The following is a 26,199-nucleotide window of genomic DNA, read 5'->3' as shown; positions in this document are numbered from 1 at the left end:
AGGTGTGTGTGTGAGTTTTCAGGTGTGTGTGTGAGTTTCCAGGTGTGTGTGTGTGTTTACAGGTGTGTGAGTTTCCAGGTGTGTGTGTGTGAGTTTCCAGGTGTGTGTGTGTGTGAGTTTCCAGGTGTGTGTGTGAGTTTCCAGGTGTAGAGGGGGAGAAGACAGTCAGACAGACATGTAACATGCAGGACGTTATCCAGGAAGAAATGGGACAGAGAGAGGACTGAAGAGAGGAGACAGGAATATATAAAGATGCAACGTAGGACACAGAGGGAGCCAGTAAAGGCAACACAGGAGGCAAATGATGAGTTGGACAAGAGACGTGACACTAAGAAGGGAGAGAAGGACTTGCATTGACTGGCTAGGAGTGTTATGTTGTTCATGAACAATTCAATCAAATGAACAAATCTTTTGAGTGAACGAACGGAACCAAATCACTTTATTCACTGATTCGTTCTTTTCTTCGTTCAGTTGAGCTCATGTGAGCGGGAGTGGAGCTTCCGCGTTCTGTGACTCACTCGTGACACGAATCTAAATGACAGCTGCGTGCACCGTGCGGAGGGGGAGGGACTGTTGTTGACACCTGAGCGAATGTGACTTGACATTCATTCACTGCAAATAAACAACATATATCATTCAGTGAACAAAACCCTGAGTGATTCTAACCGTTTCCTCCTTGCGGCAATTTGCTCTCAGGCTTTTGGCAGCGGCATACGTTTATTCAAACTGCTAGTGTTGAGGCAAGCTTCACAAAAATAAAAACACACACACCCTGGTCCCAATTATCTTAACAGACTGAGGTACACACAAAGTATCGAGAAGAGAGGAGACCGAAGAAGAGTGAGTGAGACTGCTGCAGCTTCTCCTGCAGATTTGAAGATTTAAATTAAATGTAAATTAACAACAACAGCAATAGTATATGTACACATACATGATTTTATCCCCTTTGTGTCTCTACTGCTATTATTATTATTAATAATATTATTATACTGATTTGCAATTAAACTGTACTTTTTTGTTTAAACTTGTTTGATATAAACAACTTGAACCTGTTGGACATTTTCATATTTATTTGTTTTTATTCTCCCTGCCTTTTTTGCATTCATTAATAAATTCCACAATTTTTATTTCTATCCTTCCTATAGACCAGATGCTCTGTGTCCTTAATAAAGTCTTAACTTTTTTAAAAGTATAAAAAAGTCTTAATAATAATAAAATATAGAAGACTCTCTTTTACGTTTAGTGAACGTGCTGCTTGATGCTTTAGTGTTGTCGCACTCGCTAACATTGGCTACACAGAGAGAGGAGTCAGAGAGGGCAGGGGAGGGATTCTTTCAGTAAATGTACTGCTGATTCATGCATGCACAAAAACAGAGAACTGCCGCTGGGGAGGGAATAGTTTGCTTAGTACTGTGCTGGAAGTGCCGCTGTGTCATTCACTCATCTACTGCACGAATAAACTGCGTGAACTGAAGGATTTGGTGAATAAATCTTCTGAACGAATCATTTTAATGAACTGATTCTAGGGATCCAGTACACTGAAAAGAACTACCATTCCCAAAGGGACCAGGCTGGAAAGGATGTGCAGGAGGTTAGGCTTGTTAAAGAAAGAAACAATAATGTTCTAACAAGAGAGGAGAGAGTGATGAAGGAAGATGGAAGGAGAACTTTGAGGAGCTGATGAATGAAGAGCATGAAAGGGAAAGAAGAGTAAAGGTCATAGAAACTTTGGACCAGGAGGTGGAAAAGGTTAGTGAGGATGAAGCTTTGAAGACGATGAAGAAGAGGAAGGCAGTTGGACCTGATGACATACCAGAGGGATGGACATGTCCAGGAGAGATGGCAGTGAGGCCTTTGACTAGATTAGTCTATGGCATTTCTGAGAGAGAGAAAATACCTGAGGAATGGAGGAGAAGTGTGTTGGTGCCAATCTTTAAGAACAAGACTGATGTTCAGAGTTGGAGCAACTACAGGGGATTAAGTCAGACTAACTTATTGATTGTTGCACTTTGAGATTTTTATAAATGTAAAGTGCGTTATAAATAAAATTTATTATTAATAACACTAAGGTCAGGCAGGAATCCCTGTGGACTAATATGTTTGCAGATAACGTGATCTGTGGTGAGAACAGGGATCAGGTGGAAGAGAACCTGGAGAGATAGAGGTATGCACTTGAAAGACGAGGAATGAAAGTCAACTGTAGGAAGACAGAGTAGCTGTGTGTGGATGAGAGGGAGGCAGGTGGAACAGTGAGGCTACAAGGTCAGAGGTCACAAAGGTGCAGGACTTCAAGGACTTAGGGTCCAAGAAAACAGGGAGTGAGTTAAAGAGGTGAAGAAGAGAGTCCAGGCAGGATGGAGTGGATGGAGAAAAGTTTCAGGAGTGATTTGTGACAAAAGGGTGGCAGCAAAGGTCAAAGGAAAGGTTTCCAGACAGTGGTGAGAGCAGCCATGTTGGATGGTTTAGAGACAGTGGGACTGACAAAAAGACAGGAGACAGAACTGGAAGTGGCAGAGCTGAAGATGTTGAGGTTCTCCTTGGGAATGGGTATATTGGTAGAATGATGTTAGAAATGTAGCTGCCAGGAAAAAGACGAAGAGGACATATATGGATGCAGTTAGAGAGGACATGGTGGGAGTTGGACAGAGGACACAGAAGACAGAGTTCGATGGAGGAGGAGGACTCGCTGTGGAGACACCTAAAAAGGGACCAGCCGAAAGAAAAATAATTTTCACTAAATTATATATTTATGCATGATTTTGGTTCTCGTTTAACTAAAAAGCACAATGACATGCCAAATGCCAAACTGCTTTTTTTTTTTCAGTTTTTACATAACTACATAACTTGACCCTGAGATTTGTTCGTTTAAAGAAGTGGAAATGTGCCTCATCAGCTACTGCTGCATTGTATATTTTGAGCATTTTTTATTCCCCCCAAAAAAGAATAAAACAAAACAAAAAACCAAACTGAGCCTGAACTGAACTGTGGATTTTGTGACTTGTTTTATTGCCAATATTCCAGACAACCCAAATAAATCTGAAGTGAAGATTCTGATCTGACTGAGCGGCAGACTTGTTCTGAAACTGTGGAAAAAAGTTTCTTACTGTTCCAAGACCAGTCAAACTAGTCAAAGAGCTGAGTTCAGACATGCTAAGGCCCGCGGGTCAGAACCGGATTGTGATGATTTTTTTTTTATCTGACTCCTGAGCTGAGTTTAGACATGCTGAGGCCACAGGTCAGAATCAAAACATGTCTCTGCATGTTTGCATTGGTGGTGGGAGATGGACCCTCTGTTTATGTTATAGCTGGTACACTGTACACTGGTGTGCAATCAAGTCAAGTTTTTTTGTAAAGCACATTTCAGCAACAAGGCAGTTCAAAGTGCTTTACATCCTAAAAACACAAAAATTAAAAGTCATAAAAACAACATAGTCACAAATTGAGAAACCAATAGCAAACATTATATTTTGTCCAGTGCCATCATCAAAAACTTCAATGTTCCATTTATTATGGTTCTAAAGGAACTTTAAACAGGTGGGTTTAGCCTTGATTTAAAGGAACTGTGTTTCAGCTGTTTTGCATTTTTCTGGAAGTTTGTTCCAGATTTGTGGTGCATAGAAGCTGAAAGCTGCTTCTCCATGTTTGGTTCTGGTTCTGGGGGTGCAGAGTAGACCAGAACCAGAAGACCTGAGTGTTCTGGAAGGTTGATCCAACAACAGCAGATCTTTAATGGATTGTGGTGCTAAGCCATTCAGTGATTTATAAACTAGCAGAAGTATTTTAAAGTCTCTTCTCTGAGCTCCAGGGAGCCGGTGGAAGGATTTTAGAACTGGGGTGATGTTCTCCAACTTCCTGGTTTTAGCAAGAACACGAGCAGCAGCATTCTGGATCAGCTGCAGCTGTCTGTTTGAGTTTTTTAGGCAGACCTGTGAAGACGCTGTTGCAGTAATTAATGCAACTAAAGAGAAACACATGGATGAGTTTCTTTATATCTTACTGGGACGTTAGTCCTTTAATCCTGGAAATTTTCTTCAGGTGATAGAAGGCCAACTTTGTAACTGTCTCTTTCTCTCTGCTCCTGGTGGAAGGCGGACGTGTTTTCTTTTCTCTCTGTCTCCTCTGTCTCTCTGTCTCCTGAAGTGCCCCCCCCCCCGTCTTTCTGCCCTGCTTTCTTTCGGAGCTTCTTCTTTTTTACATATTCTCCAAAATCTTTAAACCATGGATCTGGTCAGCTGGTCTCTCAACGCAATTGATCAAATTTTCTTGACGGTAGACAGAACTTGGGAGAGCTCTTCCTTTAGATTATTTTAGCTACTATTTTGACTGTCTTAGCTCATGCTTAGATATGTCTGGTTTCGTAATTTTATTTAGATTAACCTATATTTTATTTGGATTATACATGTTTGATGTTTTTTCTTTCTTTTTTTTGTGTTTCATTATGTACCTGCTGTATTGAATTCTGTTTTTATTTCTGTTGTAAAGCACTTTGGATTGCCTTGTTGCTGAAAAGTGCTATATAAGTAAATCTCACTTCACTTCACTTTTTGTGGCTCTGAAGGTTCAGGTCTGAGTCCGTCACAACACCCAGATTTCGGGCCTGATCACAAGTTTCTAGCTGGAATAACTGAAGCTGTGTGCTGACTCTGGATCTTTAGGTCCAAAGATAATTACTTCAGTTTTGTTTCGGTTCAGCTGGAGGAAGTTATGGCACATCCACACATTGATTTGTTCTAAGCATCTGTTCAGTGCCTGGATGGGTTCAGAGTCACCTGGTGACATCGTGATGTAGAGCTGTGTATCATCTGGGTAGTTATGGTAACTAATCTTATTTCCTGTTATAACCTGAGCTAGTGGGAGCATATAGATATTGAATAGTAGTAGTCCCAGGATTGAACCTTGGGGTACAATCATGTTGAAACAGGAAGGGGCCGTCCCCAAACTGTTCCCACAAAGATGGAAGCATGAAATTGTCCGAAATGTCTTGATATTCTGAAGCATAAAGAGTTCCTTTTACTGGAACTAAGTAGCTGAGCCCAACTCTTGAAAACCAACCCCACACCATGATCCTTCCTCCACCAAACTTTACATTTGGCACATTGCAGTCAGACAAGAACCATTCTCCTGGCAACTGCCAAACCCAGACTGGTCTATCGGATTGCCAGGCAGAGAAGTGTGATTTGTCCCTCCAGAGGTCATGTCTCCACTGCTTTAGAGTCCAGTGGCGGCGTGCTTTACACCACTGCATCTGATGCATTACACTTGGTGATAAGGTGTAAGGCTTGGATGCAGCTGCTCAGCCATGGAAACACATTCCATAAAGCTCTCTACACACTGTTCTTGAGCTAATCTGAAGGCACATGAAGTTTGGAGGTCTGTAGCTGTTGACTCTGTAGAACATTGGTGACCTCAGTGCTCTATGTTCCTCAGCATCCTCTGAAGTCGCTCTGTGATTTTACGTGGCCAACCACTTCATGGCCAAATTGCTGTCATTCCCAATCACTTCCACTTAGTTATAATGCCACTAACAGCTGACTGTGGGATATTTAGTAGCAAGGAATTTTCCTGACTCAACTTGTTGCACAGGTGGCATCCTATCACGTTACTACGCTGGAAATCAGAGCTCCTAAGATCGACCCATTCTTTCACAAATGTTTGTAGAAGCAATCTGCTTGCCTAGGTACTTGAATTCAGTGATTGGAACACCTGAATTTATTGATTTGGATGGGGAATGCTTTTGGCAATATAGTGTAAGTTATCATAAGTGGAAGTTTTTATTGTCAGATAATCAGACATTTGTTTAACATGAATTAGCTCTTTCAATTCAAACATTTGCATAGATCCAGTCCTCCACGACAATGTTTTAATGTTGTTTAATCAGAATCGGTCTGTTTGATCTGAAACTCAACACAAACCTCTCCGGATCAGATCATGTGAGCTTTGTTTCCATGGTGATCCAGAACAATAAAATCTGACAGAATGATCAAGATATCTGGATACGCTATAGCGTTTTAGTTTAGCACTTTAAACTTGTTTATGATTGTTTTTCAGGAGGAGGTCCTGGTTCAGGGCCCAAGGGTCCTGGTGACTGGGGCAACAGGTCTTCTGGGTCGAGCTGTTTTTAGAGAGTTTCACACCAGCGGCTGGATGGTTATTGGGACTGGATACCGGAGAGCCAGGCCTCGCTTCCTGCGGTGCGACTTGACTGATGAGGATGCCATCCGGAGGCTGCTGCACGAGTACAAGGTACTACAGCACGAGTACGGGGTACTACATCATGAATACAGGGCACTACAGCACGAGTACGGGGTATGACAGCAGGATGAGGGCAAGGTTACTTGCTCCTCCACACTTCACTCGTTTGCACTTCCGTCTAAAGGAGAAAGCAACTCCGCTCACTAAAACATCCACAAATCTTTCTGAAAGGAAAGAATCAGAAGTAATGCCTTGTGGGATTATCTGCCTGATCTTCAATAGGTCGTCCACGCTGTATATAAGAGTATTTGGTTCACATGTTACACAAAAAATAAACTAAAACAAAAAGCAGAAAAACAAACTGATGAACAACCAAAGGAAGTCTGTGAGTTTAAGATTCGAACCCCCACCTTTTACTTGGAAGACAGGGGCTTTCACAACTAGGCCAACAATGTGGTCTTATAAAACATTGTCTACTGAAGCCATTCCTAATCTGCCACTCCAGTCCTCAGGCAGACTTTCAATTTCTTATGAGTTATGGAGGAAACTCATGTCCCATCTTCTTTTTCACAGAAAATGTCAAGCAGTTGTGAGGTTAGCTGCTGTTTAAGCAGCAGGGCTGGGCATTCACACACGATTGAACATTGAGGTGATGAAAATACAGTCTTGTTCTAAATGTTAAATTTTATTGAGAAGTGGAAATCTATGAAATGTGTGACGTCATTTGTTGACAGGGAATTTTGTGAAATAGCTACTTACTGGAAGCAAATCATTTAAGCTAGCAGCAGAAAAATAAAACATTAAATGAAATGGTCAAAAGAAATAAGTGCAGGTCTGAGGAATCAAACCCAGGTCTTCCACATAAAAGGCAGGAGCTCTAGCCATTGTACTAACAAAGCGGCCTTGGAGGGTGGGCTTACACGAAGGTATTTAGCCATGCTATCTCCACCACTCCCATGTGCTTATAGTGATGAACCATACCACTGTTAAAATGATGGCATCATTTTTGAACAATTTAAATTTAGTTTGTGGCACAGTGGAGCTGTGGTTGGAGCTATTGCTTGCCAGCAAGAAAGTTGCAGATCACTTCCCAGCCAGAGGCCTTGCTAGGTGGAGTTTGCATGTTCTCCCTATGCACACGTGGGTTTACTCCGGGTACTCTGGTTTCCTCCCACAGACCAAAAACATGCATGTAAGGTTAATTTGTAACTGTTAAATTGTCCCTAGGTATGAGTGTGAATGATTGTTTATCTTGTTTGTCTCTATGTGGCCTTACGATAGACTTGCGACCTGTCTAGCATGTCCCTCGCCTCTCGCACAGTGACTGCTGGAGATAGGCACCAGCTCCCTGTGACCTGGAATGGAAAATCGGGTAAAGGTTGATGGATACATGTATCGTTTTGCTTAAACAAATGGTGAATTTGCTTTCTGTTTGTTATATTGCTTAAAGCAGGGGTGTCAAACGCCATTCCTCGGGGACTGCTCTCCTGCATGTTTTAGATGTGTTCTTGCTTTAAAACACCTGGTTTAAATGGATGACTTCTTACCATGCTGCTGGAGAACCTGATGATTTGGTGAGGAGGTAATTAAACCATTTGAATCAGGTGTGTTGGCCAGAAAAACCTAAAACTCCCAGGACAGTGGCCCTTGAGGCCTGGAGTTTGACACCCCTGGCTTAAAGGTATAGTTTTCTCCTATTTTTTTTCTCTGCTCCTGGTGGAAGGCGGACATGTTTTTTCTCTCTGTCTCTTTCTCTCCGTCTCCTGAACCATTCTCCAAAATTTATAAACTATGGATCTGGTCAGCTGGTCTCTCAACGCAATTGATCAAATTTTCTTGACGGGAAGACTGGGCAAGGGAGAGCTCACCTGCCCTGATGGGACATCATTCGCTGGATACACAATGGATTCCTGGCAGAAGTGGAATATTGTATGTCTGTCGATTTTGTCAGTGGAGGACGTGGAGGATCTTTACATATTTGGGTTTTTGATAACAGGATTTCTACTGTTTGGATTAGGCAGTTACCTGACATATCATCAAATTCGTTTGATGGGTTCGGCGATCTACACTCAGACTGGGATGTTACGGGAGCAGAATTGCAAGTTGGATGCGATCCTTTTACTGGATCGTAGGCTAAATGGGGTTCCTGGACTCAGGAATAAAATGGGATAAATCTTGGAGGAAGTTGCTCGCTGGAATCAGGCGGAATGGACCTGGAATTTGGCTGTTTGGGTTTGCCATTGAGAAGTATCAGCAAGACTTTCAAGGCAGACAGAAAATAAAAGTCGGCCTGACCCAAAACAATTGTTGTTTTCTGAATTTGGCTCCCCTGACGCAGCTTTGTCTGGCCAGCTATCTTCAATTTCTCCCTGGATTTTATGCAAACAAGATGCTCTGCCCCCTCTCTTGCCTAAGGACATCTGTGGATCTGCTCTGGGCTGGCTGATAATATTCCATCATATTATCAAAGACAATGGCCTCTGTGACGTGATTCACGGACTTCTCTACAAACACACACACCACACCGTCTTCCACTGTTTCTATTCTATTCTTATGTTGGCTGTTAGTGGACCTTTGGTACTATTAACAAGTCTGTTGTATCTTTAGTTTAGCATTATCATGTTTATCTTAGCATTTTTTATGTTGACTGTTTAGTGGGCCTTTGGTACCATTAATTAGACATGTTGTACCTTTAGTTCAGTATTATCATGTTTCAGTTTATGTTAGCTTATTTAGCCTTCCTGTACATTTAGTTTAGTTTATCTTTGCTCATACTTTAGATATTGTTGAATTGTTAGATTGTTAGAGTCCTAATTGTTGTTTAGTTCAGCTTTAACTTTATCATGATTTAATTTAGATTATTTTATCTACTATTTTGACTGTCTTAGCTCATTTTTAGATATTTTTAGTTTCATGATTTTATTTAGATTATCTTATGTTTCATTTAAATTATACATGGTTGATGTTTTTTATTTCTGTATTTCTATATTTGATTTTGATGTTTTTATCTGTATTTGATTCTGCTGTTGTTTCTGTGTTGTAAAGCACTTTGAATCGCCTTGTTGCTGCAAAGTGCTATATAAATAAAATTCACTTCACTTCACTGTGAATTGTTGAGTGGCACAATTTCTGTTTTTCCAAAATTGGGGGGGGGGGGGTTCCCACCAGGTTTTACGCCCATGTTCTTAGTCTTTGTTCTAAAAGCACACTTTTAGCTCAGGATGGAATGACTTAGTTTTAGCATCCTACATATGCATGGACTGGTGCCCAAACATCATTTCATGTTCATGATTTTACTGGTGACTGTTGCCCCACAACGCTTAAAAAGCTACTTGTTTTACTTGACATTAAATGTAAAATGCCTATGCTTCCTCTTTATCTAGGGTGTTTCCATTTTTTCAAGTTAAATGTACCATTTTCCTCACAATGGAGAAAATGTGTACATTCTTTGTTCAGAGGTTAGTTTTAATTGACTACCTTCCCAACTTGTTTTGCTTTTCCAAACAACAAATTTGGTCTGATTAGATCTTGTCACTATGAGATTTAATAATATATTTTTTTATTCATCATCAGAAAATGTCCGTACCTTTTTGTCATACTTTTAATCCTTTTGCTTTAGTTATTTTTTAGCTATCAAATTCTTATCTGAAAAAAAGGTTAATGGTGAAAATAATTTGTCAATGAAATTAATACTTGACAGGTTCAGTTTCAGGGTTTGTGATTTCTTTGATGTCTGCAAATGGAACTGAACTGTTGATGTCAGAATATTTTAATGAAATAATTTAAACTGGTGTGTTGGGTGGGGTGTGGGGGTTGTGTTTCAGCCTGAAGTGATTGTTCACTGTGCAGCAGAAAGACGTCCAGACATCGTGGAACATCACACTGAAGCAGCTGTCAATCTGAATGTGCATGCCACGAGCACACTCGCCAAAGAGGCAGGTCAGCAAATGTCATCACATTTTTACTGTTCTTCACTGACTCTATGTACATCTAAAGATATTTTTTTTCTCTGAGGAAACCATTGCATTCACATCTAGAACACCAGGATGACAGTGTTCAGTCATATTAGTTTCTGTAGGTTGGAGGAGTGAGTTAGAAGTTTGTCTTTGGGTTGGAGGAGCAGAGGGAGCTACTGGGTTGTCTGTGACTGTCTGGAACTACCAAACCCCCACAAGCAACCCAGAAATACCTTCCAAAAGCTCTCAACAAACAAGGTCCTTCTCATATTAAGGATCTTAAAAAAGTGTGCCAGGAGACAGAGGAAGAAGAGGAAATTCAAGAGTGTAGGACTCAGGGAAGCAACTCTAAACAAAGGTAGAGAGCTGGCTGACATGATGCAGAGGAGGTAGGTAGATGAGTTCCATGTGGAGAAGAGCAGCAAGTCTCGCAGCTTTGGGGCAGGTTTCAGCTGTTTTACCATGGGGTGGACAGGAAGAGACATGGAGGAGGACTGGTCCTGAAGGAGTTGGCAAGGAATGTAGACAAAGTGAAAAGAGTGTCAGATAGGGTGACGTGTCTGAAGGTAGAAGTAGAAGGTCTGATGCTGAATGTTATCAATGGTTCCGCTCCACAGGTTGGATGTGATGTAGAGGAGAAAGAGAAATTCTGGAAGGATCTCGACAAAGTCACAGATAGTATTCCAAGCGAGGAGAGTGTGAATGCAGCACTGCTAAGTATCCCTACTAACACCGTCCAACTACTGGACAATCACCTACATATGTACAACATGGAAGCACCTGTCAGACGTCATAGCCGCTAAGGGTCAATACCTGAGCTCATCACAAAAGGAAATTAGCACCAAAACCAGGGAAGCCAAGCACCAGAACCAAAGCTTGAGACTGTAAGACCACACACACAAACCTGTGCATGGCCTGGATTTATTGCAGGAAAGCCTATAACTTGATGCCCCACACATGGATATTGTACAAGATCGACAGGACTAGATTCACAAACTAGATTGTGAAATGTCTTCAGCTACAAAATAAAAGTCCATTTTTTTTAATCTTTTTTTTTCTGAGACTGTACACTAAGAGAAAGGAAAGGAGGGAGGAAGAGGACTAGTGAGCATCAGAGCCACTATACAGGATGAACCAACCAAGATCCTGCAGTCCATCAGCAAGAAAGCCCCCAATGATGATCTGCTCAGAGAATGTCTCAGGCAGCAGAAACATAATGAGGAAGAGGAGGAAGAGGAACCATGATGGAAGGACAAGCCCCTGCACGGCATGTACCACCAGCAGATTGAGGAAGTGGCTGATATCAACAAATCCTACCAGTGGCTAGAAAGAGTTGAACATAAGGACAGACAGAAGCATACATGGAATGCCATAACCAAGCAGCTGGAATAGTGTACAGGAACATCTGTACCGTGTTTGGACTGGAAGTCCCACAGTCAAAGTGGGAGACTCCAAGGTGGTGTTCTCTGGGCTAAGATACTGTGGGACTTCTAGATCCAGACTGACAAACAGTTGATGGCTAACCAACTGGACTTTGTGGTGATGGATAAGGTACAGAAGAAAGCTGTGGTGATAGATGTAGCAGTCCCAAGAGACTGTAACACTAGGAAGAAGAAGCACGAGAAGCTGGAGAAACACCAAGGGCTGAAAGAGGAAATAGTACGTTTTAGAGAGTGAAGGCCTCAGTGGTGCCAGTGGTCTTTGGAGCACTCAGTGCTGTGACCCCCAGACTGGAAGAGTGTCTCCAACAGATCTCAGGAACAACCTCAGAGATCTCTGTCCAGAAGAGCTCTGTCCTAGGAACAGCTAAGATACTGAAGAGGACCCTGAAGCTCCCAGGCCTCTGGTAGAGGACCAGAGTTTGAAATGAAAGTGGAACTGCCTATGTGGAACAAATAGGGCGAGATGGGAGTGTGTGTGTGTGAGTGTGTGTGTGTGTATATATATATATATATATATATATATATATATATATATACACCAACCACCCCATTTATATCAGTAAATTATACTTTTAAGCAAAATAAAAAAATAGAACACATAATTTCCTCAAGTGATTGGGATGGCCTAAAGGATGTATGTTTTTTATGCTGAATATTAAAGCAATAGTATTTCTCCATTTTCCATTTTTTTTACCCCCCAAAACTCACATGTTCTGTCTGTGAAAGTGTCAGTGTCAGATGTTTGTTGTTTGTCATAAATATCTGCAGTTGTCAATTCTACACATAATTATAGCAATCATTGAGATTTACTTGCATTCCCTGTTCAATTCTGGTCCAGAAAAACACTCATCTCAAAAACTAAAAACATTTGCTATTCAATACCCTCAGCGATTAAGGACATTAGTGTTCTGTTTGTTTATTGCAGAAAGAAATTAAGTTCATGTGCCTCATTGACAGAGATCATGTATGTAACATTGTGACGTGTTTGCAGCGGTCTGTGGCGCCTTGTTCATCTACATCAGCACTGACTATGTGTTTGATGGGCGAAACCCTCCGTATGGGGAAGACGATGCTCCAAATCCTCTCAACGTTTATGGACGAAGCAAACTCGAGGGAGAGAGAGAGACACTTAGACATTGTCCAGGTAAACACCTGTCTGTCCCAGGTAATATGATAAAGTTGTACTGTATGTTGTAGAATTGTCCTGAGAAGCCTCTAATGGAAGACACAGATGGACTCTTTTAATTTATTTCAGTTTGTAAATGGTCCCAATCTGAAATGTGTGCATACATTAGATTTGATTTGATCCTGTGATATATCTATTTTTAATCTGGCAATCAGTGATGTTTTCTTTTCAGACCATATGCCCGTTTTATTTCATTTTGTTCCTTCTTTTCAATCAGTCAAACTATGCACTCCTGCTCAATATTGCTGTGTTCCTAAACCCTCCACTGCAGTTCAGTTTCCTATCTTTTCCTCTGAAATGTTGTCACAGCCTTCAGTGTCGTCCTACACTGAGGAGCTAACCCTTCAGTTTGACTCCACTTGTCTAGCAGTTCTGAACTCTATGGCTCCCATTAAAAAAAATAGGCTACCAAAACTCAAGCCAGAGCCTTGGTTAAATGACAATACCTGCACCATTAGATGGGGAGTGCAGGAGAGCTGAACGAAGGTGGAACGACAGGTTTCTTTTGATATATTGAGAAACAGCTGGTGTTCTCAGATAGCTGTGAAAGCTGCTCAGTCAAAAAAAACAACAACCTGTTGATCTTCTTAGTTCTAACTCTAATAATCCCTGGGTTGTTTTTATCACTTTAGGCTCTGTGCTTAATGTTCATGAACCTGTCTGTGAAACTTCTACTGAAGTGTATGATAAATTTCCTCAGTTCTTTTTGGAGAAAGTTGAAAACACTAGGGCCTTCATTTCACCACCTTCTCATGATCCATCCATGTAATACCCTGTCCAGCTGTGTTTGACCACTTTGAGCCTGTCTCCTTCTCTTTTATCAAGCAGCTAGTTTCCAGTATGCTGCTGTGCAACCTCTGGTGAAAATGTTGGGCCTTGACCCTCCTGTTCTGTCAAATTTCAGGCCAGTCTTCAGGCTTCCTTTTTGTCTAAAGGTATTGGAAAAAAAAATTATATTCCCAACTCAGTTTCTTCCTGGGTGAACATAAAATTGTGGAAGTGTTTCAGTATGGTTTTAAATCTCATTGTAGCATTGAATCTGCTCTGCTTAGGGTTTTTTAATGATTTTATTTTGGCAATGGATTCTGGTGACTGTTTTACTGGTGCTACTGGACTTACCAGCCCTTTTTTACACTGTATATCCTAAGATGCTTTTCTCTAAGCTGGAACAATGAGTGGACATCAAAGGTTCAAATCTTTAATGGTTTAGGTCTTACCTCTTAAATTAAATTTTTTGTTTGCATCAATAATTAATTTCTTCCTCTGCGGGCCTCCCCTGGTGAACTCCATAAGGATCTATTCTAGTACCTCCTCATTTCTCACAAGGCTCTTTCACAAGACATCTCAGGCTGGTACTGCTCCTTTGGGCCACAAACCAAGGTAGTAACGGAGCCAAAATGGTCGACGTGTAACGGTGGGCTGGCTTTGCAGTTGAATAATGTGATGAAGTGACTACCCAGCCGCAGTATTTAAATGCCAGAACAACAAAGTACAGATTTATTCCCACCAGAGGAGAAGTCTGAAGTGTTAATTTATTTATTTTTAAACAAGTGGGGCAACAGTGCACCTTTCTTTTTCAAAAAAACTTTGGCTTTCAGCTGCATTTTGGAGCATACGGAAGACAAATTTCAGCAGTTGTGCATTTATTTGAAGCATTTTTTTTGATGCAAATAGAATTGCTACACTGAGCTCATCTGCTATGTTGTGAGAAATGTTGCTCAGTAGACGTCTATCACACAAAGTGTCAAGCAACACATAAAAGCAGCTGATTTTTGTTCCACACCTCTTTTGTTTCCAGCCTACCCGCATTAATTTCTGAACACTTCCTTCTGTTCTGGATATGGGGGGATCCATTGGTGTTTTATGAATGGCTAGAGGCACCCTAAAAGACGAACTGGCCTGTCTGCCTGTTTTATGAAAGAGCCTACTGTATCTGCTACCATACTGTGCTATTTTCTGGAAACACAGAGCTTTATTTTTCATTTATATTCTGATGACTGCCAGGTGAAGCTGAATGGTGGATGTTTTGTCCAGCCTCTCCTTGACTGCCTTGTCAACATTAAGAGATAGATGATCGAAATTTCTAAATTTTAATAAGAAGGAGGCTGAAGTCTGGTTGTTCATACCCAGCATAGTTCCCAGTACCATTTTTGTCTTTGGCTTCTTATGAGAAATTCTTATCACAAACCTAGAAGTGAGATTGGATCCTACCCTAAACCTTAACAGTCAAATTAACTCAGTGGTTAAATGCTGTTTTTTCCAGTTGGGGGAGTTATCAAAAACAAAGACTATCCTGTCTAAAAGCAACCTAGAGACAGTAATTCATGCTATTATAACCACCTGTCTGGAATACTGTCAGTCTCCATCTTATTTGTTTGAACTGCTGCAGCTTTACATGCCATCTTGGTCCCTTAGGCCGGTAGACCAAATTCTTTTAAATGTTCCCAAGACAAGGTAAAGACTCAGGGGTGATGGAGAACTTTGGCATTCTCTGCCTTAAGCAGGCAGGCTCCTTCATGGGATGTTTTAAAATCTCATTTTAAAACACGTTTTTACTACTTGGCTTTTAATATAGAGTGAGATATTGATTATGACCTCATTTAATTGTATTCATTGTTGTACCTGTTTTGCTTGTTCTTTAGTGTGTTTTTGTGTGTCTGTGTACATTTTATGCCCTGGCTTATATTTATCTTTTATGTTCTGTTTATTTTATTGTACATCATTTTGGCCAACATTGTTGTTGTTATTTTTTTAAAGTGTCTTATAAATAAAGTGGTATGGAAGATGAGTGGTTGAAAACGTATGACTGAAACTGTAGACAGACATGGTTACCTGTCCCTACTTACTCTTCTGTCTTTCACCTGTCTGTTAGGTGCAGTGATCTTGCGTGTTCCCGTGCTGTTTGGGGAGGTAGAGTCTGTGATGGAGAGCACTGTGACGTCTCTGTGGCTGAAAGTTCAGGAGGCAACTGAAGAGAGCTGCACGCTCGACCACTGCCTGCAGAGATTTCCTACAGATGCTCGAGATGTTGCCATTGTGTGCAGGAAGCTCTCTGAGAGAATGAGACAGGTGTGTACTGTCAGAATACAAAACACTATAATAAGGCGATGATTTCAGGAAACAAGCAATTTCATAAAATCTTCATTTGGTTCAGTTCTCATCCTAAGCATAGACAGAAAATGTTCAACTTCATTTTTTTGGATCCACAGTAGGGATATTAGTTACAGGGAAATACCTCTTTGAACAGTTTGGTTGGGATGAAGCTTTTATTTCTGAAGATTCAGAGCTCAACAAGACAAAAACAGTCCAAACACAAATCAGGTTCTAGAGACACGTCTAAAGATGCCGCATCTGACAGGGAATCAGAGGAACAGCAGGAAGGATGGTAGGAATTATCTGAATTTTCTCACTAATTGAAATAATTGTATTTATAAAGAATCTCATGAAGTCATCACTCCTCAGAGTTATAGGGACACATGGTCCAACAGAGACAGGACTCTTCAGAACTGAACAGAAACCTGGGCTTGTTCTTCTTCTCTTCTATTAAAGAGGAATAATATACAGTTCTAGCTTCATGAAGGCTTTCTTGTTTGTTAGCAGGATATCTCTGCAGGTTAAATAAAATTATTCTATGTTAGTGGAGCGCCATTTTCTTTCCAGCTTTCTAGCTGCCTGTTTTAAAGAGCGTAACTCTGAATTAAACCAAGGAGCCATCTTCCTCTGACTGATCACTTTCTTTTTCAGAGGAGCAACTTTATCAAGTGATGTTTGCATTGAAGCTGTGATATTATCAACAAGATGATCTAAGTTGCTGCTCTGTTGCAACACAGAGGAGAATAATAATGAAGAGATTCTTTATATTTGGTTCCAGCGTTCTCTGATAAACATCTACTTTAATGAAATTTCCTCTCAGTGGCTGTCATCAGTCACTGTAAACAGTCACTGTAAAAACCTTTTTAAAAAAAGGTTTTTAAAAAGGGTCAGACAAAACAGGATTGTGAGGATGTATTATTAAGTACATACTCTCTGTGCCGTATGTCAGAACCAGATCAACATTGACATCAGGTTATTGCTTTTATACTGCAAAAAAAGTGGATTATGCAATACAACATCAGAACTATGTACAGTATATGACATGCAATGTAATGGTTTTTTTAAAACTTTGCCTGAATTTGCAAAAGTGTTCATTAAACATTTAATTTGATTTGATTAATGAAGTAATTGTGCATTATGGGACAGAGTCACATGTCATTAAATCTCTTGATTTTGAAATTAAAAGTTTCAAATCTTCCTGTCCTGACCTAAACAGCAGGAGAAAGTTTATAATGATTTATAACAGTTTCCTAAAACATCCATTTATCCATCTTCTTGACCTGCTTTTTTTGTGCAGGGTTCAAACCCACACGGGTGTGGTCAATAATCAAACCTTGTGTTTCTGCAGGACCCGTCCATCAGAGGAATCTTCCATTTCTCAGGTAAAGAGCAGATGACCAAATATGAAATGGCCCTTGCCATGGCGCAGGCCTTCAAGCTGCCATCCAATCACCTCATCCCAGTGAGTCAGCTTACCTTTTACTAAAACTAAATTATTTAACCTCCATTATGGTTTCATTACTAGTCTTCTTTTGTTGTTTTGTTATATTTATGGTTTGAAACTCATTTAATTAGTTTTATTATAGTACTATTTTTTATTCAGATTGAAAAACCTTTAGTTATTGTAGAATATTTGATGTTACTACAGTGTATTGTATTACTTCAGCAGAACAATATCTACTAATATTTACATATTTCTATGTAATGCAGTCTGTAGTACTGACACCCTGTAAACGGTTTCCTGCAGCTGACGGAGCAGCCAGCAGGCTCTGCTCCTCGTCCAGTAAACAGCCAGCTGAACTGTTCTCGTCTGGAGTTGCTGAATCTGAGCGTGGAGCTGCGACCGTTCACCGCCGCCATTACTGACTGTCTGTGGCCGTTTACCGCTGACAAACGCTGGAGGCAGACAGTCTTCCACTGAGACAAACAGAAAGATGGAGGAACACATTTTCCTTTAGAGTTTCTCTGAATCTGTGCAAAATCAAAGATAAATGTGAAAAAATATTTCTGGAAAAGACTGAGGAGTGCCTGTACTTCTGCATGCTGCAGTTTGTGTTTGAGATGAGTATTTATTCCCCGAGTTCTGTCTGCAGGTTCACTGCTGATGATCAGGAACCCTAACGTTTATTTCAGTACTAAATTACTGGTTGGATTAAAACACAAGCTTCAGTTATCTAATTTATCTGGATTTTAAAGAAGTTAAAAACCGTTTTAGGAGAATCAACAAAAACATTGATCTAGTTAATGTAGGTCTTCGTTGTCCTGCACAGCACAAATGTTTATGTGCAGCCTGAAGAAGAAATATGTGGCTCTTCTGTTAATTTCTGTAACAAAAATAAAAATAAAAAAAACAGTTTCTGAATTTGTGTCTCTTGAATGTGATCACTGGTAGGAGTTGCGCCCACCAGTTGAACTAAATCCATCCAGGTGGCTCTTTCTACAGGTTTCTAGGAAGAAGACCCTATTGGTGTATAAGGCAGGTAGATTTCTAACAGTTTTGTTTTTCCTAAAAGCGGGGAACCAAACCTGTAAGGAAAACCCAAAGAGCTTTATTGGAAATAAAGGCCACTCTTAAAGGATTAAGAGGCAGAGCGATCTCAAAGCTGATTTGTGGATTCTCTGAGACATTTGCAGTCAGATCACCCCCACAGGGTGAACGGTTTGATTATATGATAACAAAATATGGTTTTAAAAAAGTGTTTATAGTGTGAATGATTGGATACAAAATAGCATTTTTCCTGCAGGTGGTTCAAAGAAACTAAACGTTTTGAAAGGGGTAGAGAAAGAATGAACACAGAGAAGATAACCTGAGAAAAGGAAAAACAAATAGAAACAAAGAGTTTAGTGCAGCTTGAAAAACAGAATGTTGGAGTGCTACAGGAAAGACAGTAAACAGAGACAGTGGAGAAAAAAATGCTAAAAGAGCTGGGAGTAAAGATGTATCTGGGGAAAATCGCTGGGCGACAATGCTTTAACTTCTGAAACGCAATCTGAAAATGTTTCTGCAGTGCACTCAACAAAGGGTGATATTCAAGTAGATTTGAGTTTGTTAAGTGAAACTATTCCTACTGCTTCTTGCAATGAAGAAACGCTTGCTGAATGTCATTAATTGAATAATTCTCCTGCTCGTTTTGTTTCTGACAACAGAGAGCAGCTTGTTAATTATGGAATGAATGATTATCCGGGTTCTTCTGTTTCCTGCGAAGAACAACTGCTTGCTGACTACGATGAGACTTTCAATACCATTTTGGGTTTAAAGGAGAAATTTGAACAAAAAAAGAAGCTTTTTTTCAGATGTAAAACATCCTGATGACTTGGTCTGTGTTTTAAATGTCTCACTAGAAGCTGATTCTGGTTATGAGAAAAATGGTTCCGTACCTTGTCTGAAAACCTGTGTTTTCTGCTTTGTTTCTGCTTTGTTTCATCGAGGAGCAGAGGAAGTTTTTCTGTGTTCCTCTAACTTCTGACCCACCAGGACCAGTCTGAGGTCTGAACCTGAAAACAACAGAGTTTATCAGGGGGAAGTAGTATTTTTTTAGAAATCTTGTAATTCAGTTTTCCTGTCTCTGGTCCTCTAAACTCTCTTGCATGTTTTACCTCTTTAGATTGATGGCTAATTAACAGGCTTCTGCAGAGACTGATGACAAATTCATTCATTTGTTGACAATTTTAAAACCTTCTGGACCCTGAGGATCAGGACTCCTGTAACCAGCAGTACACCATTGTTTTACTTTCACATACTTGTTTTCTAAAAATGTTTTCTGTCAATAAATCTAAACACCTGAAGCTTGGTAATGTTGTCTTACAACTACTATTAAAGATGACTAAAGCACTTTACATTTTAAACAATTTCAACCACTTTGTCAATAATTTAAGATGCACAAGTTAACAGCAACATCTCTGTTCCTAACCTTACAGTGAAACTTAACTCAGATTGATGTTTGTTATATCTATTGATCTGATAAAACATTTAAAGTCCAACCTACATTTAGAAAAATAAAACCAATAATGTGCTTGGAGGCTGCTTGGCCATATCTATTATAATAAAAATGTTTTCTGTAGAATGCTCACGTTCTAACAAATTATGAGAGTTGTGCATAATAATAAATAAGCTATATTAAGATTTTGACAGATTTGATGGATTTATTTGTTCAAACTTCTGCAAATGTTTCCTCCCTGCTGCACTGCCTGGATAAATGCATTGTTGTCTTCTGCCATTGCTCTTGCTTCCTTGAGTCCCATACCTGGATTTTCTTTCTGAAGCTTCTCAATCTTTTCTCTGATAGCTTTCTCAGCCTCTTGAAACAGTTCATTGGTGAAATGTTTTCCTCCATTTTTGTGAACCATTGTGTTGATTTTTCCCAACAGCTCTTTGACCTGAGATTGGTCTTTGTCTTTGTTGTTGAAGACATGATATCGTCCTGGACATTCATGGACAAATCTTTTTAGAGCTGGATTCCCATTAATAAATTTCTCCAAACCAGTTTTTTCTTCTTCTAGATTGTCTCCATGGGTGAACAAAGTCATGGTGTGGGGTCCTGCTTTGTCTCCAAAGTTTTTAATGAGTTTTATGTTTTTTTTGTTCTTCTTCTGTGAATCTGCCCAACTGTATTACAACCAGGAAAACACGAGGACCAGGAGACACAAAAGAGATGCATCTACCCATCTTCTGTCTCACCTTCTCTTCACTTCGGTTGGTGTCACACAGACCTGGAGTATTGACTGCAGTCAGAGTTTGACCTTCAAACTCTGCTCTTTCTTTCTTACATTCTGATGTTAAAGAAGAAGAAGACAGCTGAGACTCAAAAACATTTCCTAAGGATGGTGTTTCCTGTTGCACTCTGTTGGGGAATTTTACAAAAACATTACTGATATGTCTACATTTCCAGCTATAAATTAATTTCAACTCCCCAAATAAATTAAACAGGGAGGCATTCAACAAAATAATCTCCTGGTAACATTTTAGAAAATGTTCTGGTAACAAACCAGAGTCAGATTTAACTCTTTGCTGAGCAGACTTGTAGAGAGTGAGTCGAACGAGTCTTCAAATATTTCTAGCCGATAAACGCACCGACCTGTTGTGAATGAACTGTTATGATTTGATTTATTAGAAACCATCAAAATTAACCAGCTGGGATCAAACTTCATTCACAAGAACTTTTCTAAAAAAGAGACTTGAATTCTGTCACATTATATTATGCATCATTTACACAAGTTAGTTGTTATAAATAAAAACAAACACATAAAATAGATTAACATAAGAAATCACATGATTAAAAACATAATAATTTTAGAATATTATGATCAAATGCAGTACGTTTTAGACAGACTTGTTTTTTTGGATAGTATTTTTTTATTATTGAAAAACGGTAAACTGCAGTATTATTCTGCATTTTGACCGTTTTTCATTGCTATTATACTTTTTTATAATATATTAAAATTAAACATAGAATTCAGGGAAATAGAAAAAACAGTTAAGGTCTACGTGTGGCCTGTACAGCCATGGCTAAATAAAATAAAAATATAAGAGATAAGGAAACTTTTAGCAATCACACAACCATCAGTTTTGGTAGTTCAGCTTCTTTTGTCAGCCTGAGGCCCTCCTACAGCTTTTCCAATCTGTCACTTTATTTCTAAAGTTATAACCATTCTTATTTTTGAGCTTCACCTTTAATGTATGAAACAGAAACACCAGCATATTGACCTCACAAATTTAATCCACATATGAATTCAATAGGGGCTTCTGAGGGGTGAGGCTGTGGCCTAATACATATCTGGGTTAGATTTACAACTTAGAGGTTGGTATTTGTGGAGTTAGTAGACTTTGGGTGTATGACCTGGATTTCAAATTCATTGCTACATTTATTGTCTGATATGTGAAACACATGATTTGTGACATTTTGTCTTCTTTTCTATTATGGTGGATCACATACAACTTCTAGGTGTATGCTGCCACCTACTGTGACTTTAAAAGAACATTTTAATTACCTGATTTTCAACACCTGTGTGGAGAAAATCAGAAGTCCTTTGCAGCAACACCATCCAATCACAGAGAGGACAGGGAGGTATATATGCATGATGAATTGGCTCAGTTTGTCATTCAGACTCTAAGGCAGCAAAGGTGAGGAGCGATTTTAATCTCTCTCTGTGTTGAAAGTGTGAAACTGTTTAAAAATGTGACAAGTTGCTGATGGACTTGACCGATGATTTAAAAAAAAAGCATTAGATGTTGTTTTCAGCAACCCTAAATGTTGGCGTGTTTGTTTAATCACAAGGGCTCCATATGTTTGAAAGCTTGTACACTAGATGTGTGCAGTCACACTGTCTTACTTTTATATCTATGCAGACTGTTATTAAATTTGTTGTTAATCCAGGATAGTAGTTTAAAAAATTCCCCTTGACCTTTGATCCCGGGTTCCTTTAATGGTTTAACCTGGGTGTGGACTAGAAACTCTTAGGGTTTTTGTTTCTTCTGTAAGCTGCAATAGTTCTGTGATCCTTTAATAGAAGGGTATCTGATTGGAATTTGGTGAAATTGAGTTTAACGTCATAATGAGCTGTGCCGCAGAGGTAGAGAAGGTGGTGATGAGGGGAAACATAGTAGAGGTGTTGGGGGGCCTGGACTCAAGGAAGGAGGTCCTGTGTTGTGTTGAAGTTTTAAGGAAGAGGAGTTTCTGGGTGACTGGGCATTTTATTTTCTGCATAAGAACATGCCGGGTTCGGTTCAGTGCAATCGGTTCATCAGCTTTACACAGCACACTACAATGGATTGTCATGTTAGCTTTAGCATACAGAGTGTTTCACAATATTAAACAAAACACAAAAGCTGGTGTCTGGCACACTTCCAGTAAGCATTCATTACACTCCATGTGTGAAAGTTCATACTGTTTTATGTATTGCCAATTCTTTTCTACACTGCTGAAAATTGCAAATCGACTCTTGTGCAGCTTTCACAGACTGGCACTGATTACTGGAGCCAGCAGCATATAACCAGCCAACCAGAGAGGGGGCGCCGTTTCCCAATTACACTGATGCATGAAGCAAGTGGACTGGGTGCAGATTCTGTGAAATCTGAGCAGTTGAGATATAATTAGGCCTGCGTAGGTTTTTTTTGGGGTGATGGCTAGTTTTGTAGAGTACAGCATGTGTCAGTGGGCTTGAAATAGTTTCATAATAATATTTTGGTAATTAATTAGGTCTTTTAATGCTTTGTTTTCTTCTAATTTAAGGTTGTGTTTTTTTTTTTTTTTTTTTTTTTCCAAAATGATTAAGGTCCTGGCTGAGAAAATTAATTTCTGGTGGGAGAGCCCCTGCAGGCCGACACCAGTCGGATTCTGGCATAAACGGTTTAATATTATTGATTTTATTAATCAGATCATCATCTTTATGCTAATAATATATGGTCAATTTTATCCTCCTCTGTTAATTTAGCAGGTTGTGTCTAATCTGGAGTCTGGTTTAGTTGAGGTTTTTATTGTTGTTATCCTGTGCAGGAATGAAAGTGAGACCTTTGTTTAATAGGGAGCACTGTGCATCTGTATTGGACTCTACCTTTTGAACATAATTAGGGTTCCAAGCCCGCGGAAGCAAGCGGGCGGCCAATGCAAGGCATGGCCGTTCGCCTGCTCCCAGCGGAGCAGGGAACATTAAGACAGTCTCTTTCAATTGCTTGTATAAGATCTATCACCTTCCTTGGCTGATTTACTTTCAGGGGTGGAATCTTCTCAAGCTCTTCAATAATTTCTAAAGCAATGCTTGACCTGTCCCCATACCCATTTTCCATCACTCGGAACATATCTGCAGCAGTATCAAGCAAACGGGCGTAATTCACAACAGATCCTTTCATCTACACTATCCAACAACTGAAACCTTTTCACCTCAACTAAGCCACTTGGTTCTCCCTGCTTCTGCAGACTTTCCCAGTCTTTTCTCCATCTGTGAAAGTTTATTTTACAGCCATGAAATTTTGGTAGACAAGTGAAGGCTTGCCGTAATTTCAACCTGGCAGACTCACCCAGCTGTCCAGCATCACTCATCATGGATCCTCGCTCCCAGCTGCCAAATCGTGTCCAGGTGCAGGATATAAGGCTCCCCGGCCATGGCTCCTCCTGCTCGCCAGCAAAGTCTCATCCCACCGCCTCCCCGATCTCCACCACTCCTCTGGACTCCCCTTCCTCGTCCTCCACGCCACCACCAGGTCCGGGTCCCGGGGGATGACTACTCTAATCTCTCACCCTACTTCGATCATTCAAGATCACAGCGGTTCTCTGCAAACTCGTCTCCTGCCGGGGCCCGAGCGCCAAAGACCTCTAACCAATAAAACACTCTGTCTTTATCTTTCCGTGTGAGTCTCTCCAAGGTTGAAATGGGTCTGGTCTTTACAATAGGTGCGGGTTGAGCTAGTATAGGTAAAGATGAAAGGTCTGCTTGAGCTGCATCTGATTTACTCTTCTCCTCTGCAATCGTTTGTGCTATGGCAAACTGTGATTTTCTTGTTTGAAGTTTATTTTTCATCAATTTAATTTGTTTTACTCTGCCTTCTATATTGTCCCTTTCTTCTACTGGAATCCATATTTCCTAGGTCACAAAACTTTCAATAGATTCCTGGACCATATTCTCCACAAAGGACAGCTGCACTTCATGTGCACTTTTGTTCACAGTTAAGACTTTTATGTCAGAAGCAACATTACATGCCTTTTCTGCCTCTTGGATTGCAGTATAGAGCTAATCTTGACCATATTTTTTCCACAAGTTAAACTGAACTATTTGTTTGACTTCCTCTAATTTTAATTCAGTCATTAATAGTATTTTCCAAATCAGCTTATTGCTGTTTGTAAAGTTCACCAGCCTCATCTTCCACCTCTGCTAATAGTCCAGCTTTAAAATCATAATTTGAATCACTTACATGTCTGGCGTCAGAGGTAAGCTTTTTGAACTCCTCTCGCAGTTCTATCTCTGTCATGTTGGAAGCTTTTCTGCTCAGGCAGTTTGCTTGCTTGGTGAAGGAAGATTTTGCTATGGTGCGATCCAGCTTCAATTGTTTCAATGACTTTCCAAACATTTCTTCAGCCATTGTGGATTGTTCAGCTGCGATAACCTGATGTCCTTTTTGAGTTGGTTCGTCGAAGCTCTCCTTTATCAGGACTTCACTGTCATTTGGTCTTCAGTTGGTTTCCGAATGGTTTTCAACTGTCAAGTTTTTTGCTCTCTTTAAACCACCTCGGCTTCTGCCCAAACTTGAAAAGGGCTTGCTCCCATCAAAGAAATGCAGGAACCACTCATCTCAGCGACATCTTTTATTTATCTTCTTTTTTCCTTTGGATTCTTCCAACTGACAGTGCAAAACCACCATGACTTTACATCGAGTAGTCAAGATAGTTACAGAAGTCACAGAGCAGGTTGGTTGAAAACCTACAAACAGATGAAACAAAGTCAATTTCGGATCACAATGAACTAATTAACTAGTTTTCCAAGAAATGTTAATTTACTTAAGTTATCAGTGAATAAACAAACAAACTACATTCCAAATACATAAACCCATTTCATCAACAGAATGCAGATAAAATGATATAATGTCCAGTTCCTACCAGTGGTGTCTCTGTGGAAGCTTAAAGCTGAGGCTCTCTCTGAAGAGATCATTAGGAGCACAGGTGTGCCAAGTTACTTTATAGGCTTCTGAAGGCCCGAGTGAAAGACATGGGTGCGCTTGATTCTCTCTGATGCATGTGCCAAGTGGGTGGAGATAGCAAATGCACCATTTGCTGTTTTAACTTGACAGTTGCATAACTAATTGATTGTATTAATTTGTTTTCCTCATGCTTTCACTGCTTTAAATGCTCGCTGTGCTTTCAAAAGCTTATTTGCAATACTTTCACTGCTTTTAAATGCTCACTATGGTTTTACATGCTCTTTATGCTTTTAAATGCTCCTTTTGCTTTTAAATGTTTGCTATGCTTTAAAAGGGTCTTTCTAAAATGCCCATTATGCTTTTAAAAGCTCGCCATGGTTTTACACACTCATGCTGAAATTGTTCGCTATGCTTTGAAATGGTCTCTACGCTTTGAAATGTTTGCTATGCTTTAAATGGTCATTATGCTTTTAAATGCTCGCTATGCTTTGAATTGGTTATTATGCTTTCAAATGTTGAACTTTCAAAGCTTTTAAATGCTCGTTTAAAAATGCTCCCTATGCTTAAAATGTTAACTATGCTTTTACTTTTAAATGCTTATGCTTTTAAATGTTTGCAATGCTTTCACTGCTTTTAGATGCTCGCTATGCTTTGACATGCTCTTTATGCTTTTAAAACCTCGCCATAGTTTTACATGCTTAA

The 26,199-nt window shown here is 39.9% G+C and overlaps 1 protein-coding gene and 1 pseudogene across 2 annotated transcripts in view; one reads left to right on the top strand and one right to left on the bottom strand.

Annotated features, from left to right (window-relative positions):
- Positions 1-18,231, top strand: part of mat2b (methionine adenosyltransferase II, beta) — a 20,114-nt gene extending 1,883 nt beyond the window's left edge. For both annotated transcript variants that reach the window (XM_017440968.3, XM_017440967.3), the window contains exons 2-7: positions 6,049-6,243; positions 10,017-10,131; positions 12,582-12,734; positions 15,649-15,845; positions 17,218-17,331; positions 17,617-18,231. In XM_017440968.3, coding sequence (XP_017296457.1) covers positions 6,049-6,243; positions 10,017-10,131; positions 12,582-12,734; positions 15,649-15,845; positions 17,218-17,331; positions 17,617-17,790 — 948 coding nt within the window. In that variant the 3' untranslated portion in view covers positions 17,791-18,231. The remainder of the gene's footprint in view (positions 1-6,048; positions 6,244-10,016; positions 10,132-12,581; positions 12,735-15,648; positions 15,846-17,217; positions 17,332-17,616) is intronic.
- Positions 18,232-20,012: 1,781 nt separating this feature from the next.
- LOC108250876 lies at positions 20,013-24,831 on the bottom strand (annotated as a pseudogene).
- Between the last annotated feature and the right edge of the window lie 1,368 nt (positions 24,832-26,199).

This window comes from Kryptolebias marmoratus, linkage group LG13 (assembly GCF_001649575.2).
Source record: "Kryptolebias marmoratus isolate JLee-2015 linkage group LG13, ASM164957v2, whole genome shotgun sequence".
In the NCBI taxonomy this organism is placed as follows: domain Eukaryota; kingdom Metazoa; phylum Chordata; class Actinopteri; order Cyprinodontiformes; family Rivulidae; genus Kryptolebias; species Kryptolebias marmoratus.
Note: the sequence above shows the minus strand (reverse complement) of the source record. Positions and strands in the feature narration are given on the sequence as shown.